We start from the raw sequence: 17,865 nt of genomic DNA, 5'->3' as shown, positions 1-17,865 counted from the left end.
GAAAGCCACCCTCCTGGTTGCTTGGGTTGTGACCTAGAGCATAGTATTCGCATGCTATGATATCTCATGGAAAGTACTCTGACATCTGGGTAGTTTTAGCACACTATTTTATGCAGCTATGGTTTCTGACATATTAATACTACTTTGACACAATAAATAGTAAACTAGTATGCAATTTCGGACCCAGCCAATGTCTTTAAGAATGCTATACTTCTCAGAGAGAGAACATTCGTCAACAAACTCGCAATTTGATTTTCAATTTACAAAGAAACACAGCCAATTATATAATTTTTTTATCCTAATATGACACAAAAGACATCTGTCAAAGTATTCATTAGAGGTCAATTTCTTTTTAATTATAACAATATTTCAATTATAAACAGTATTTTTGTATTTGCAGAGAGGTTGCCTAGACAACAAGACAACACACAACATCAGGGAAATATACTAATTATAATGAATATTTCAGAATGGCACCCACTTAATAGACATATGAAAAAACAAGCATTATGTATTTATAAGACTCATAATACTTGTACTGAAAAGCTGTAGTTAGCTACCCCCCCACTGGAAAGAAACCTGATGCAAGAGAGGCAGATTTTTACAGGAAAAAGTTCAGCTTCTCTTTCACCCAATGAGGTTTATAAGATACAAGCCTGAAATGTGTCCAATTGCCATATTATTTAAGGCGTCCCCCTGTATGTTCTGCTGATGTTTTTAAGGCAGGACTGACCAACCCTGTTCCTCAAGATGTAGTATACCATCCTGTAGATTTGCATTTCAGGATGGTAGATCTCCAGGAACATGTTTGGACAGCCATATCTTAAGTGATTGTGTCATTGAAGTCTCTGTTTTACTGTATGCCTCATATCATCTTATGTGCTCTGAAGCATTACTTTGACAAATTTCAGTGCTTTTTGAACATAACGTTTGTCAACCACATTTGTATCAGTGTAAATAATGTGGAGTTTGACGCTGATGCATTTACCGGTGGAGAGAATGAATGAGCTGTGCTTAATCAGAAGAAGTAGCACCATAGAGACAGATATCATAGCCCTGCCAGTGGAAGCAAGGCTAAGGCATGGGGCCCTATTGTCTGAGGTGCTTCACAGTAATCAGCATTCAGTACTGTGCTCCTGAGATCTGAGATCTTCTTACGGAAACGCATGAGGGAGAATCAAAGAACAGTGTATAGACGGATTGGCACACAGTAGATGTCAGTGTTTATTTACATTGAATTTGAATGAATGACCTAGCGGAGTATAAGCAGAAGCAAAATTTATAAACTGTTTCTAATGAGCAATTATCGCTGGTTGAGCACTGAATGTGTTATCTTCATCAGGGCTTGTTGATGATTCATCCCTGCACTAGGACTTTGAAAGGCTGAAACACGTCTCCTCACCTTCTGTGTTGCTGTGGAAAGTCAGTTGCTGTGCTATTTGTAATTTTTATGGTCACTCCTGATAGATAGATTCTTTCAAAACAATTACTTTAAGTATTCATCTTTATAAAAACATTTTCCTAATCAGATCTGAACATTTTGAATCATGTATTTTTCTACACATTTTTTCTGGTATGAGACTTAGATATAGTACTTTCAGTGCACTTATCCCAGGTTATGATTGCCACTTTATTGTATATCACTCTGGATAAGAGTGTCTGCCAAATGACTGTAATGTATAGTAACGTAATTATGTTTTTGTTCATCTATATTAACCTTGGTTATACCATTTCATGTAGCTATAGTATTACCTATTACAACATGGTTATTCCCAGTTGTTAAGTATAAAATTAAGATATTTCATGTAAAAATACTTGGTTTAATTCTAGGCATTTTTTCAGTGTAGAAAGCTCAACTACGTCTTTAGCAGATGTGAAATTTGGTTGACTTTTAAACTGGTGTTAAACAATAGGGATAGCAGTGACTGATCACTCTCAGGGCGTGGAAAAGCCTCAGGGAGGATGGCTCCTATATCCTGTCCCTCTGTCGGGATTCCCTCTGATCCCTGTACAAGCCTCTATCAGATATCTAAGACCCCAGTGACCAGTTTCCCCCTGTCTTCATCAGTTTTCCGGAACCTTCTCACATCCTTTACGAACACCAAAGAAAGCGAGGAAATGGAAGCCTCACATTCCCGCCACAGAACATCCAGCACGCAGGTCATATCACGCGCTTTAATTACCCCTTCCGTCAACGCCCTGCCAAATACCTTCTCTGTGAGAATGCTCTCTGTCACTGGGGCCGAGTCGAGCCTGGGCCTGACAACCTGCCAAACGATGCCCGTTATTCACGCGGGACAGCCAGCCACGCCCTGTCACGTTCCGCCGCTGGTGTGAGTCCCGCAAGGTGGACGGGGCGTCGGGCGCAGCTGCGCAGGAAGTCAGGGCCCCCGCACCGCTGTGAGGCGTTCCCCCGTCTGCCCGAACACAAATGCAACGAGCGCGTTCCGCGAAACTGACTTCTCTGCTCCTACAACAACAAACACGTTTCACTATGTTCCAGGCTACTGTGAAATATAACACAGGCTAAATGAAGTGCCTGAGGTGCAACATACAAGTACATTATTTAAATGCTGATCTGTTTCCGATGGTTTGATATGATGATGTGAAACTGTCTTTCTACTTTAGCAGAACCATTTTTATGCAAATAAATTACTAACTGATAAGGCCAAATAAAAACAAAGCTGTGCAATTTGTCTAATTGGTAAATAACACATAAATTGCACATGCATACATGATATAAACACATGCTCAGTAGAAACGCTGGTAGGTGGGTGGATTAATAAATGATAACAGCTCAGTGACACATAATCCAGCCAGCGAGTGAATGACCAGTAATGTAGGCAAGTAGCCTACCAGTTGTCCTAGAGCAATCTGCTTATATCAAATAAATTATATAAAATACGGCGGGGTATACACATTAGGCAGTTCATGCGGAGAGGTGAACTGCAGAATTTAACACATAAAATATGCTTTACCTGGAGGTGACACCTGCTTTCACTGCCTCCCCATGGCAGAGTAAAGGAGCAACATTGGCTCAGGCAGTAAGATCTTCAATCCCACCCTGGGTGTCTTGAAGTGTCCCTGAGCAAGACACCTGACCACCAAATGCTCCTGACGAGCTGGTTGGTACCTTGATGTCATCACCCAATAGCTGGTAATAAACTGAACTCCACTCATTCAATCCCTAAATAGCAATACATTGAAATGTTTAGACTGATATAAGCTGATATTGCAATGCACTTAGTACTTAGTACATACCATAACAACACAATTCAATATAGTTTAAAGTATATTTACCTTTACAGTAACTTTAATAGCAATGGGATTGCAAAACTATGTTTACAGGCAGCATTTCAGAATACCTCATAAATGTTCTACTGCGTTTAGATCTGAGGACTGAAAGCTGTGATACATTAATAATGTCCACATCCTGCTCCTCGCACCGTAATGTGGCATTTCATGCTCTGTTGACATGCACATTGTCTTCTTGGAAGAACAAATATACTTTAACTGGTACGCAATACCGCAGCTTTTATTCAAAAGGAATCCAATAAACGTTGATTTCCTTGGGGTTGGTTGGGTACAGAACACCAGGGAGGTGAAAAGGTGACTGCAGAAACTAACAAATAAAAACAAACAGAATCATAAATGTGACAAAAGCATATTCCTTAAACAGATCATGGCTTCCTGTTTGCATTTGCAAAGCAAATGAGGCCTGGCTGAATGGCACCTGCACCCCTGCTCCTGGCAGTTGGGCTGTCTGCTCCACTGCTCCACAGAGGGGCTGTCGCACTGGGAGTACTGCACAGCTCCTGAAGTCAGATCACACACACACACACACACATGTCACACACATACACACATGCCACACACACACACACCATACACACATACACATACCACACATACACACCATACACACATACACACGGCAGACATACACACGACAAACACACTATTACAACTCATTGACACCATTTACAGCCACCAAAGAGAAAACACAGAGATTACTAAATCCAACACTGAGAGAACGCACACTTATACCCTGTGTTCCTGCATTGTCTTTGCTGATATCAGTTAGCCTTTTCTGGCTCTGAGCTTGCAGCACTGCGTGTTCGCATTAGTGTGAGGGTGTGTTTGCATCAGCACAGTGTGTGGGAGCAGAGAAGCAAGTGTGAGAGCCGGTGCTTGTGAAGTACTGTGGGTTTGCATGTATTTAAGGGTGTGTGTGTGTCTCTCTGCAGGTCACTGGAGTAATGCTGTATGTGTGTAGGCACGTTTCTGAGAACCTGTTTGTCTCAGCATGCAGTACTGTGGCTGTGTGTATTTATTTATTTATCATACCTCACTCATGCACAGCAGTTTACATGGCAACAAACATACTGTATGCATCATATTTTACAGCATTATGTGGGACTAAATTTATTACAGAGCATCGTAGCATTAGTGCTGGGGTGTCCAATCTTATCTGGTGTACAGGTCTACCTAATAAAGTGGTCAGAGAGTGTAACAGCAGAACAGCATGTATGTGTGAAGGTATGTGTTATAGTATGAGTATAGCTGCATGTGTGTGTTTGTAAGAATATATTTAGATTTTCTCTGGAGGACTATGTGAGCGTCACCTGTTACAGCAGTGTGTGCACGTATGTGTGTGTGTGTGTGTGTGTGTGTGTGTGTGTGTGTGTGTGTGTGTGTGTGTGTGTGTGTGCGTGCGTGTGTGCGTGTGTGAAGCCGTTTCCAGGCCTCATTGTGTGCCATCTACAGCTGGGCTCGACTGCACACGCACTGCAATGACTCAGCATGTCTCGGCCCCCTCAGCTGCCTCTCCAGCAGGAGCGGCAGCCCCCCCCCCCAAGGGTTCTGGGCCCTTGAGAAGGGCCGTCCCGGTCCAGGGGCCCGAAAGGTGAGCGGAGGGGACCTGGACCGGGACCGAGATGGCGGCCCAGAGCAGCACTCTCACACCTGCTCCTCTGAGACGAGCAGGACCGCCGGGGGACTGCGCCCGTATCAGACTCCCTCCCAGGGACAGCCCGACACATTCCATGGAGCCCTGCCCAGGTCTGCCAGCTGCATGTGGCAGGGGCACAGACAAGCCTTCTCCAGGGCACATTGCAGTCTTTATGCCCCGCACACTGGAGCATTGATGCTGCAGGCATGTCCTGCCACAGCGCCACCACCGCCCAGGTCTGAATGGACCCCGCTGGAGCCACACTAACCACCCCAGCCAGCTTCTGATCCAAAGGCTGTCTTTCAGATAACATGGTACACTGCGCTAGTCCCGTTTCTTTCCCTGCTGTAGAATTCAGCTATGACCAGCCTGAAATTACCAGCTGTTTCAAAACTTGAGGTTGGTCAAACCACGTTGAGTATGGAGCTGGTCTGAACTGGTCAACAAGCTATCAGCTGTTTCAAAACCTAGCTTGAGATGTTTTTTTCAGCACACCCTCACACATCTCTACAATATCAATCATTACATTCCTGCAAGTATTATTTTAGAAATAATAAAAACCTTTCAGAAAACTAGCACATGGATTTGTGTATAGGTAGGTTATTGCCCAATTCTGCGAGTGATTTTTGAATGTGTTTTGAAACAGGCTGCATTTAGATTTGATGCTGATTAGAAATTATCTTTGTTGTTGGTGTAGCACGATATTTAAGCATCAGTTATTGGACAACCAACTGAAATAGTTTCAAGAAGCTTCAACCAGATGAAAGGAGAGCATTTCAGAAATCTGGAGAGTGTGCTACATCAAAATGGCAGTCATTATAGCTTTCTAAAAAGATATTCTCAAGATGCTTTGAAGTTGAGCATATGCTTAAGATTTGAGACACGCAGTCATAATCCACACAGACAGTACCTGCATCAATGCTAGCGAATGCAAAGACGAGGAAAAGAGGACACTAGTGCGATCTCAAAACGAGGCAGTCATTTTAAAAGGGAAATACAGTATATTGTGGTCTTTGCACCAAAGTATTACACCTAATTCAATGTGCCAGACTCCAACTATAGATTCCAATACCATTTAAAACTTCCAAAGACCAGTGGATTCAGTGAGGTTTTTCTCAATTCTATAGCACTGTCGGTCCCAGCCAAGTTGGGACTGAACACATTGTTTTTCATTCTCCTCCTCTCATCCATTGTGCTATCCCTTGACAAAAGCTCAATTTTGTGCCGTGTCACGGTGGTATGCCCTGAGAAAGCTAGAGTGTAGGGGAGTTGGCTGCAACTTCCAGCTCACCTTGTCTGGAGCACCAGACTGCCCTGTCCTCCCTGTTCTTCAGTGCCATTCCTGAGCTTGAAGCGCTGTCCTATGGGCACTCGGACAGAGGGGGGAGTCCGTGTAAAGCCATAGCTGTGAGCTTCATGGAGCCTTGTCTCTATGTCGCCCTCTGCTGGCTGTGCATGGAGCTTCCTCATCGATCAGCTCAATGTGGATACACGCTACTCCAGTAGAGATGAATGAACTCTCCCCTGCGTTTCACAACATGGAAGTGAAGACCATCTGTGTCTTATAATTACATCACGACTGCATGCTACATTTTTCAAAAAGTTAATTCCTATTCTTTTGGCAGGACACAGATGGGTTTTTCATTTTTACTTTGCAAAAAGCAAAAGATATTGATGATATGCATTTAATTTGTGACTACTTTGTTTACTAAGATTTCTTTTTTTATGTAGCCATAACTGAAATAACACACATTAATTGGGAAATTGTGTAACTCAAAAGTTGAGTTGTCAATGGGTTTTGGAGAACAATAGCGTAAACACGATTACTATTGTACATAATCCTTGTCTGCAGTGTCACAACTGGTTTTGGCCATGTTGTTGCGTGACTGTATGGTTTTTCCTACCTTGCGTTTTGAGAGGAACATATTTTTAGGAACTGAATGATGTCTGAACTTCTAAATACATAAAATGTCACGATTTCATGAACCTCCAAAATAGAGGAAGTCATATACATTGAAGAAATCCATGATTGATGCAACGCAGACATTTATTATATAGCATGCCATATATTTGATTTTCAAAAACAACTTTGAGAAAGTGGCTCCCAAAAGTGGCTCCTCTGGTGAATTGGGCACCTGCAGCTGCAGACTGCCGGCCGCAGCGTCACATGACGAGCAGTCCTCCATCGCCATGGCTGCGAAGCCCAGCTGGCAGACTGCAAACAGAAAAGAATCAGTGGCCGATAGCACTCATTCTGAAGTATGCCTGCTCATCCACACCCTCACAGATTCCACTGAAGATATCACAGGGAAGTGGAGTGCCCTGAAAATTCTGGAGACAGCAAAGAAAAAAAAAAAAAAGAAAAAATAAAAACTTCTTTTATACAGTATTTTAGACTGAAATGACTTTCAGTGGTTTATTCAATGTGTGAGTGGCTACATTAGCTAGAACCTCTAAAGTCGGCAATGTGAACAGCTGCTTTCTTCATCATTCCTTTGACTTTTCAGTGCCTTTTAGCTACGTCTTTAGTTCAGTGCTACTGTGTTATTCCACATCCAACCACTTCATCATGTTCATTGGACATGAAATAAAATCATGTGGCCTTTTTGCTTTTTTAGAAAAAATGTACTCCGGCAATAAAAAGATATGACTATTATTTTGATTTTGGACTTCAGTAATGAAATCAATGTGAAGGCTAGGGTCACTAGGGGTCGAAGCGTTGCCTCTGCTCCTGTGCAGTTAATCAAAACGGCGTGCCCTCTGTCTTCGCGCTACAGGTAATTACTTCAGCGCTGAATAAAGCTGTGGATTCCACTCCGAGTGCATAATGCCATCCCCCACATTTAATAAAATATTCCTCATCCATGCATAAGTTGTCATGATAAATAATATCTGCCGCGCAGCGCGCTGCATAATGAATAAAACCCAGAGGGGATTCGGCCGTTTGAATCATCGGAGCGCCTATGCTGCTATTCTGTACGAGCTCCTACTCGCGGACGCACTTCTGCACGCGTGCAGTCAATAATCAATACCTGTCATGTACCGCACCCCTCGTGGGGTTCTACGGTCATACGGTTTCTCCCAGCCCCCGCTACCATGCCCTTACCGGGAGGGAGAATTAGTCATATTAATCCCTCCTGCTTCAGAGGAGGCATCGTTCAATTAATTTAAGGTCCACCGTGCCTCCCACACAGAGGAACTCGGAACATTGTCATGGAGACCTCTACGTACGCTCACTGAGAGCAGCATGCTATGCCATAGAATGTACTGTTCATCCTGTTCTGATGGAAAAACATATCTGTACATATGCTCACTGAGGGCAGCATGCTATGCCATAGAATGTACTGTTCATCCTGTTCTGATGGAAAAACATATCTGTACATATGCTCACTGAGGGCAGCATGCTATGCCATAGAATGTACTGTTCATCCTGTTCTAATGAGAAAACATATCTGTACATATGCTCACTGAGAGCAGCATGCTATGCGTTAGCCGGTAATGTTTATCCTGTTCCAATGAAAAAACATATCTGTACATATACACACTCAGAACAGCACGCTATGCCATAGAGTGTACTGTTCATCCTGTTCTAATGAAAAAACATATCAGTACATAGGTATGATTGCAAATAACATTTACCCTGATCTGATATTGGTCTACTAACAGTAACCTGGTGCTTTGTGCAATAGAGGAACATTTCCCAAAAACAGTTTCCCAGAATGTACGACAGAGCACCGGTGCTTGCACCATTTCTAGCTACCGTTGCAAAAAGACTTGTGCATTCTGTAGTTGGTTAATCACAACTGTTGCCTGAATTAATCTAATGCAAAACCACACACAGAGAGAGCTGGTATACAAGAAATAAGGGCTTTGGCGCTGACAGTTACAGCCAGTTACAACAGCACCTCTTCCTGGTCTAGGCGGAGTGAATTAAAAACCATGTGCCTCTTCCTCTTTCACTCTGTTCAGCTGCTAGCCAGAGTGAACTTGACTGAACGCCCAGGACACGCTCATACAGGACTCAGCCGCTCAAGGTAATCTGACACAGACACAATGCACATGAACCGTCTGAATTCTGCAATATCTATACATACTGTAGGTCTGCTTAGGGAAGGAGGGCAAATGCACTGCTCTGAAACTGATCTCAAACTTCCATGCACTCTGCCGTCACTATTTCCGATGATGTGTTTGTTTTGTACCGACTGCAAAAATATTGTTGCACACAGTATAGATTCAGATGTGATCTTCCACTCAGCAGTGAAGTTGGTCATAATGACCTGCTGATGACTTTACCATATTAAGTTGCCGTAAAATTCAACGGTGAATGGGCTGATTGAATACTGCCCAGTACATTTGATGCAGTGCGTAATGTGGAGTTGTACGATCAGGTACAGTGTCCAATCTCTTTGTGTGCGAGGACATTTGTCAGCTTATATTTAGGGCTGGTGTGGAAAAAAGTGTGACTATCGATAAGTGTGATAGGGCTACTTGTGTGAAATGCAAGAGCGCAGAAACGGACAGGGACTTTCCGAATCCTCCAACAGCGTTCTGCTCGATACAGAGTGCCTCCACACTAGGGAATTGGGTCACATTTCTGTGACTTTGGAGGGGAAGTTTTGTCTCTTCCAGTCTCATGCTTTTTTCTTTTTACTTTTGGCTCAGAATAATTCAATAGAGGCTTAAGCTCAGTTTAGCATTAGCTGCTTCTGTCATGTGGCTTCAGCACCATTTCAGGGACACACAAGCCCTTTCAGAGACGGAAACTCAATTAAGTGTGGATTGTGAGTATCTTTGGATTGTGAGATGGAGTGTACACCCTCTTCCAGAAACCCTTGATTTTCCACCAGGCTGATTCAGTTTAAATGTGTACTGTTTTCCTCAGGTAAATCAGAAAAAATAAAAAGCATTACGTGAGTTATGCCAGACTAACAAGCATAACAAGGAACAGGATAACATTACGCTTTTGTTTCTTCAAGACTGCTTGCTATGGTATGCCACTGTTCTCATATGTTAGGCTGCTTCAGTGTTATGAACAATGCAAGCATCAGTGAGAAGTGAGAAACAACCTGCAGTAAAATCGATACTACAAAATATTATATAATTAATGTAATGGTATTCATTTACATTTTCTTTACATTTTTGTCATTTGGCAGACGCTTTTAGTCCAAAGCGACTTACAAGTGCATAGGTTCTACCATAAGTCAAAGCATCACATCCAGAACTAGGAAAACACACATGGAATGCTGTTCTAAACATAGTCGTCATCATAAGTGCAAAATTATTATTATTATTTTTTTTTTGGGGGGGGGGGTTAGACAAGGATAGGGATATCAGAAAGGAGGGGCAGGGGAGATCAGGAGGGAGGACTAAGGTAGAGTTTGAAAAGGTGGGTTTTGAGTCTGCGTCGAAATAGGGGGAGGGATTCTTATTTCTTCACTTATTATTTATCACTTCACTACAGTTTGTAAGGTGATGCCATTTAGAAAAACAAAGGGCAGCTTAATCTTTAAGTCGAGCCCTAGGTTACAGTTGTGCCATTGGTTACATCTGATCATTGTGAGAAATTCAAAATTTGGAAGTGGAAGATTCAAGGAAGTCATAATACAATAGATACCGCAAATAGATATAGATGTAATAGACAATAGATTTGTGAAACCTTGTGAAATGTATGTATTGGCAAAGTTTAGTACTGAAATTTAATGTCTTTAGCAAAATGAGCGTGAAGGTAGAAATCTTTGCAGGAATGCTGTCCTGGTATAACTTGTTTGTCTTACAATAACAGACACAGGAAATGTACACACTTAAGCTGTGGCAAGACAGTTTCCCAATTACACACAGCAGTGAATGGACAGTTTATTCACTCAAATCAGGATCCCTTGTGGTTACGTGGTCAGAAAAGGAACCAGTTCCGTATGCATGGTGTTTAGCTGTGATGATGTGTGAAATGCTAATGGCTGTAGTATGAGCACGGTGGTATGTGTCCTCCCAGCAGGTATCTGTGGACATGTTCGCTGTGTGGTGTGCGCTAGCTCTGCTAGCTCTTCTCCCCCTGTCTCAGACTGCCAACCCTGGTGTCAAGGTCAAACTTACACAGAAAGGGCTGGAATATGGTAGGTATTATTCCTGAGGTATGGTACAATAGTTTAACAACAGGAATTTCCTCATTAATATTAGAGTGATATTTTTAAATGCCTGGAGTTTGGCACAGTCAATTAACAACAGGAAGGTCTGGTGCAGTAGATTATGTACAGAAAGGTAGTTTAGTATAGTTTAGGTCAGTAGATATGGTATAGCTCAGGAGAGTAACAACAGGAATAAGATGATGTTACAATGTTAAAAATGCTCTGGACTTTGATAGTATAGGTATATCTGCAGTAGTTTGTATTGGTATCTTTTAGGGAAGGTTTGTGTAGTAAATCATACTGATCTTTGGTGATAGGTTCAGCAGCAAGGACAAGTCTACTCTATTCAGAAAATTTACACAGCTGCATAGGTAGAAAAAATGCAGCTGTAAGCCAGGTAAAGCACAGAATAGCAGAATTACAGTGGGGTCACCTGAACTGGAGCTGTTCTCTTCACAGGCAGACAGATTGGGATGGCTACTCTGCAGAGTAAGCTGAAGTCCATCAAGCTGCCAGACATGTCGGGGAAAGTGAAGGTGTCTCACATTGGCAAAGTCAAATACAGAATAACTGGGTGAGGGCACATAACACAAAGTACTAGCTTCTTTTCTTTTTTTTTTCTTCCATTATTCACCTGGTTTTATACTGCAGATCCACTCCACTGCTCCACTGAAAGTATGTCCCTCTTTTAAATTATGCTCATTGCTTTAAAATCAATTGTATTACTACAATAATGTATTGTCAGAATTACAACTACTACTAATGCTACTACTAGTAAAAAGAATAATAATAAATCAGTTTTCATCACATGAACTCAAATCCCTGGGAGCAGTGAGAGCAGTAGTGCTAATGGTGCTTGTAGTTCTGTTGAGTGTATTGTTTGTCCTCAAGCGGCCTTCTTACTTTGAGCCGTGATGATGCGAGTGACGCTTCTCCTGTAGGATGCGGATCGTTTCCCTTGGGCTGCCCAAGTCCACCGTGGGGCTGGTGCCCAACACCGGAGTCAGTGTGTCCATTCAGAACGCCTTCATCAACCTCCGCGGCAACTGGAGGGTCAGATACCGGTTCATGTGAGTGCCGTCTGCATCCATTTTACACACGGTAACTGCGACACAGCACGGTGATTGATTAATGTGTGTCGTCCCCCCCCCCCAAAACCGCAGAAGGACCAGCGGTTCGTTCGACCTGTCCGTGAGCGGACTAAGCATCTCCTCCAGCATCGCGGTGAAAAGCGACAAGACCGGGCGGCCGACCGTCAGCAGCGCCAGCTGCGGGGCCCGGGTGGGCCGTCTCAAAGTCAAGTTCCACGGGGGGGCCAGGTAACAGTCAACGGGATGTTCTGACAGGAGGTTCTCCGAGGACACAACAGGGGCACGGAGAAACCACGTCTTCCTCAGATTACCTCAGATAACGGTCACAAGTTCTGTTTCAATGAATTGCAAAATCTAGAACTAAATGTTGAATGGGAAGGAGAAATAAGTGGTGGTGCAATGTAAGCAGATAACTTCCTCATACTGTGTTCCCATTTCAAATTTTCCAGCTGGCTGTACAACCTTTTCCGTTCATTCATCGGAAAGGCCCTTCGTAAAGCGCTAGAAAAGCAGGTGAGCATGAAGCATGTGTCCTGGTCATTCCTGAAGACCCCCACAAGACCCAACCGATTTCTCTCCAGCAATATTGAGAAATGCTTGAAAATCCCAGGTTCTCAAAAGCAGTTGAAGAAAGGAACAAAAGGGCCAAAATTGACACCTATCTTCAACCTTTGCAAGGCTTTTAATTATTTAGAGTGCCTTTTGTTCCTTTCCAAGCTTGTCTCCAGTGCTGGACTCGACTTCAACTGAGCACCAACCATTTCCTGTGTCATAGCTCCCAAATCAGCACTCAGTCCTATTCTGTGGTTCCAACGTACTGTTCAACTGTTCACTATTACAGATCTGCCCCCGGGTCGCGGAAGCAGTATCCGAGATGAACCCCCGCCTGAAAACTCTGAATGGTACGACCGGCGCAATTTTCTGCACTGCAGACATACTTCATTACGGCATGCGTCTCCTTGAGAAAATTTTGAATAAAAAAAAAAAAAAGAAATGCAATCAAATCGCAGCATCTGTCCGTTTCTAGAACGAACAATAGAACCGTGGTGAAATGAGGGGGCAACAATAGACACGCATGGTTTGTTTTTCACACAGAAGCCCTCTCTGAATTATGAGCGTAATCACTTTATCCTGCACGCTTAATTGCTCGGCTGGCCGAGCGAAGTGACTGAAGCTTGACCTTTCCGCCCTCTTCCAGTGCTCGCCAAAGTGGACAAGTATGCGGAGATTGAATATTCAATGGCCGCAACTCCCGCCGTCTCACAGCAGTTCATCGAGTTTGGCCTGAAGGTGAGCCGTAACCTCCCTGTGTGCGATGCATCAAATGTATGATTTAATGTTCTTCTTTCTCCCACCTTCGATAACAAATGCTCATGTGCTGTCCCTAATTATCGTCATTAATAATAATAAAAGCAACACAAATGAAAAAGCCACCGCGTTTTGCGGTTCTGAAAGTTCTCTGCGTAATCCCACCAGCCGAGCGTGCGAGACATCACATGTATTAAAACCCCTTTTCGTCTCCCTGCAGGGGGAGTTCTACAACATTGGAAAGCACCAGGAGCCTCCCTTTGTTGCCGCGCCCTTCTCCCTGGCTGCCAAGAACACCAGCATGCTGTACATTGGGCTGTCCTCCTTCACCTTCAACACAGCAGGGTTCGTCTACCACAAGGCCGGGGCGCTCAACCTCTACATCACAGACGACATGGTGAGAGCCTCTAACCTGGGCAGCTCTATCGAAAGTGAACTCCGCCCCAAACCTTAGCCCTGAAGAACGGCTTTACCCAGGTTTGCCCTCTCTCCTGACAGATCCCCAAGAAGTCCCCCGTCCGGCTCAGCACGAAGACGTTCGGAGTCCTCATCCCCGAGGTTAAGAATGCACCCACGCAATCTTTCATCAGCACTTCAGCCTTTGTTTTCCTGTGTCACAGACATTCTGGGCACTCCAAACAGTAAAATGTTCAGTGTAGTTAAACTACAAAGTATATTATTCATATCATATACTGTATAATGTTAACACTGGACATTTTACTGTGCACTGCATTTGTCTAGCAGAAGCTCTTACCCAGTGCCACTTCTGGGGTTAAAATACATTAGTGAATGCAGAAGGTTTTAAACATGCCACAAGTCACAGGAAAATGCAAAGAAAATGATTACTGTGTTATAGACAACAACATAGACAACACAGAAAACAACATCTAAAAAATACCCAATTTAAATGCAAAATATTCTAAAATGCGTAATTACATTGGTTTAACATAACAATACCTTACATAAGCACTCAACCTAATATAAGTGTGAACCTCATAAGAATGAAAGGATCTTAATGTTTTTTAAAAAGTAGGAAGTGAATCTCACGAAGAGTTCCCTATTCCAAATGCTTCTTGCTGCAGATTGCCAAGCGTTTTCCCAACCTGATGATGAAGATGCTGCTGAAAAGTGCCAATCCGCCCAAAGTCACCTTTCAGCCTAAGGGCCTGACTGTGGAGGCCACAGGCACTGTGACCGCCTACGCCATCCTGGCCAATGGCACCCTGGTGCCCCTCTTCATCCTAAACCTGGTAAGTCCGGTCATAGGGGTCATAGTACAATTCAGCTGCCATTTCCGAAACTGGGTCCTGGGGAATTCAAGGCATCCCCACCTTATATTGGCGGTTGGTGCCTTGTATGGCAGCCAATCACCGTTGGTGTGTGAAGGTGTGTATGAATGGGTGAATGAGAAGCATCAATTGTACAGCGCTTTGGATAAAGGCGCTATATAAATGCCAACCATTTACCATTCATCATATTGAAAAAATATGTGTAGTGTAATAATATTGTCATTTATGTAATTACTAAATATTTAGCGATATTCTACTAATTAACTACAAGTTAAACGTGGTATCAATTTATTTGAATGGTCCCTCATAACAACTACGTACATAATCATTCGTAGATGGTTATGCAAATGACTGTAAATGGCATATGGTGGCATATATTATGTCACTACGGACCCATCATATGTCCATTTATTATTATATATATTACTTATTACTACTTCACATTTATGAAGATGCTATGTAGCCATCATGAAGAAGCTGACAGAATTTTTTAAACAGTAAAGATGTAGTGCAGTTAAATCTTTGATTTTACAAGGCTGACTGACAGTGCTCCCTGTTGTCCTCAGGAAGCCAGCGTTAGCGCACAGGCTTACATTGCAGGAGTCAAAGTGGCTGGGGCTGTGGCCATCAACAAGTAAGTACACCTGTGTCTGTATACGAGTCAAATAATGCTCTTCAAGACACAGTTGCCTCACAACACGCCACAAAAAGAAAAATAAATGAAATAATCATGTGTGTACACAGCTTGCTCTGACAATATCTGCTTTCCACAGCATCGGCATAACCCTGGGCCAAAGCTACGTGGGCCCATTCCAGGTACGGCTAATCGGGCCTCCAGGGATGTCTGGAATACTGCATAGCTACATCCCTCCAGCCATTTTACTGCCAATTTCCGCCGTATGGGCGCTGTAATAACCGTGTGTGGTGTCATTTGCAGGTGAAATCGCTTGACAAAATCCTCCTGATGGTTCTGAAATTGGTTGTTATCCCCCTGGTCAATGGTAAGCGCATAACTCCGTAGGACCGGTTGTCATTACGTTCTTCAGAGCGGGGGCAGACACAGGGGGCAGAAAAGATAAATCAATGTTTTTCCAGAAAGAAAATAACAGATGCACACAGTCCCATCATTCAAATGACAGAACTACAAGACCAGGAAACACGCTGCCGTTCTGAATGAGCATCTTATTTGGGCCTCATGTAAGAACCACTCGTACGAATGGATTTGTCCTTGCATGGCCTATATCTCTTAAAACGAGTTCTCAAGTGATTTAGGAGAACTTGCCGCATTCACCAATATTCTCTTAGATAGGAACAACATTTAGGGGTGGTCCTGACCTGTTTTCCGGGTCATGTAAACAAGAGCCTTGCAATGCATGTCAGCGCAGCTAGTCTGGCAAACAGAACTCAGATAAAACTTTCAAACTAGGCGTTGCAGAGCAAATATTAATCAAGATTCAGCAACTTCACTTTGCCAAGTTTATCAATGGTCTGCCATATTATTGTGTTTTGCCAAAAACAAATAAACCATAGTCTACCCAATCGGGCATAGGTTGTCACTTGTTCTTGTTAATCACGTTGGCCATCTATCTGACAGAACCCACCCACAGTACTGTATATAGCCACTGTATATTACAACACACTTCTTTTAGGACAATTGTCTGAAGTTAGGTGCGTTCATTGAATCTGGCGTGGGACGCTTGTATGATAAATTCATGAGAACAATAGGAAATCGTTCTTGCATGAGGCCCATTGTTACTGCAATACCGAGTCCATCAAACAACACTGCCAGTGGTTGGTGATACACTGCCTGCACCATCCAATGAGAATGCACTACTGTGGGAGTTTATACAGTGACCGTACAGATGCTATGTCTCCCCACAGTTCGTCTGCAGCAGGGCTATCCTCTCCCGGCTCTTGGCAAGATGAGCCTGGTCAATCCTCAGCTACTAATTCAGAAGGTAAGTCCTGAAGTCCACACAACTTCTCTTCCACTGCCAAATTCACATTCAATCTTCACCCTGGTGTAAAATCCAGCTATGACCAGCTTGAAATGACCAGCTTCCAGCTGTTTCACAACCTAGCTTGAGTTGGTCAAACCATGTTGAGTATGGAGCTGGTCTGAACTGGTCAACCAGCTACCAGCTGTTCCACAACCTAGCTTGTACTGGTCAAACCATGTTGAGTATGGAGCTGATCTGAACTGGTCAACCAGCTACCAGTTGTTTCACAACCTAGCTTGAGCCAATTCAGCAGGGCATTACAAAACTGGACATCCATTCTAGGGCCTATGCACAAACACTGCTCGACCACATTCCTGCTTCAGTAACAAAAAGGCTGCAAAACATCAAAACAGAAATTGTTTTGACATGAATGTATCCACCGTTTCATGAAGATTACAAGCAGAACATGAGATTACCCTCGAAACAGAATTGATTAACTGTTTCATTCTCCTCCAGGACTACATGCTGATTGGAACAGATGTTCACTTTGCACCATGAGCACCGAGGGATGTCACCTCACATGACCATAAACAATCCGTAAAATCCCATTATTAATGTGAGCACTGGACTCATTGCAGTATTTTTGGTTTTTTTACTGCATTTTTATATTTTCAACACGACAATTTATCAGATGTATAAATACTGCACCGTAGTACTCTTTAGTCTCATATTCTTGTGCTGGACCATGATGTTGAAATTTTATTATTAATGAAATGAGTACAGCTGTATGAATAAAAACCTACATTTTAAGATTACTTTTCAAATGTGAGATCTTGCTAAAGTTGTACAATACTCATATTCTACTTTGTTTTTACTAAATAATTGGGAATCGTTCTTAAATTTTTGTTGTTCTTAATAAAAGTTCATATGAAAAACCAATGCATGAAACATGCGCAGACCGTTGATTCCATGCTTATCCCAGGTGTATCAGACAATGAATGCAAATGGGTTTGCCAATTGGATGCACATGCCCATTCATGTTAATTAGTATAAGGAAACAAGTAATCCCATAACAGGCATTCCAACTTTAGGGTTGTGTGCAAACACCAGCGATTCATTGCTCTCTGCAAAAAATCTGTGCAATTCCTGATGACGCTCTCTCAT

The 17,865-nt window shown here is 43.0% G+C and overlaps 1 protein-coding gene across 2 annotated transcripts; it reads left to right on the top strand.

Annotated features, from left to right (window-relative positions):
• The first annotated feature begins 8,827 nt into the window (after nt 1-8,827).
• On the top strand, nt 8,828-17,640 carry LOC133109780 (bactericidal permeability-increasing protein-like). 2 transcript variants are annotated; one of them, XM_061219367.1, is made up of 16 exons: nt 8,828-8,985; nt 10,941-11,061; nt 11,533-11,647; nt 12,015-12,143; nt 12,237-12,392; nt 12,614-12,677; nt 13,006-13,066; nt 13,363-13,454; nt 13,693-13,869; nt 13,971-14,030; nt 14,555-14,722; nt 15,328-15,395; nt 15,535-15,577; nt 15,699-15,762; nt 16,643-16,719; nt 17,218-17,640. In XM_061219367.1, exons 2-16 carry the CDS (start codon nt 10,956-10,958, stop codon nt 17,257-17,259), a joined length of 1,422 nt encoding a protein of 473 aa, XP_061075351.1. In that variant the 5' UTR covers nt 8,828-8,985; nt 10,941-10,955; the 3' UTR covers nt 17,260-17,640. The 2 variants fall into 2 exon arrangements, with proteins under 2 accessions (XP_061075351.1, XP_061075353.1); XM_061219369.1 differs by having other exon boundaries at nt 8,833-8,985; nt 10,944-11,061.
• The last annotated feature ends 225 nt before the right edge of the window (nt 17,641-17,865 follow it).

The sequence above is a fragment of the Conger conger genome, chromosome 14, assembly GCF_963514075.1.
Source record: "Conger conger chromosome 14, fConCon1.1, whole genome shotgun sequence".
Taxonomy (NCBI): domain Eukaryota; kingdom Metazoa; phylum Chordata; class Actinopteri; order Anguilliformes; family Congridae; genus Conger; species Conger conger.
The sequence above is the reverse complement of the archived record's forward strand: the minus strand, read 5'-3'. Positions and strand labels throughout refer to the sequence as shown.

What these genes read in the sequence shown, in the direction of transcription:
- LOC133109780 (XM_061219367.1), top strand. Translation starts at nt 10,956, where the DNA reads ATGTTCGCTGTGTGGTGTGCGCTAGCTCTGCTAGCTCTTCTCCCCCTG. An exon ending in ACAGAAAGGGCTGGAATATG is followed by an intron (nt 11,062 to 11,532) that starts GTAGGTATTATT and finishes TTCTCTTCACAG; the next exon opens with GCAGACAGATTGGGATGGCT. An exon ending in GGGGCTGTGGCCATCAACAA is followed by an intron (nt 15,396 to 15,534) that starts GTAAGTACACCT and finishes TGCTTTCCACAG; the next exon opens with CATCGGCATAACCCTGGGCC.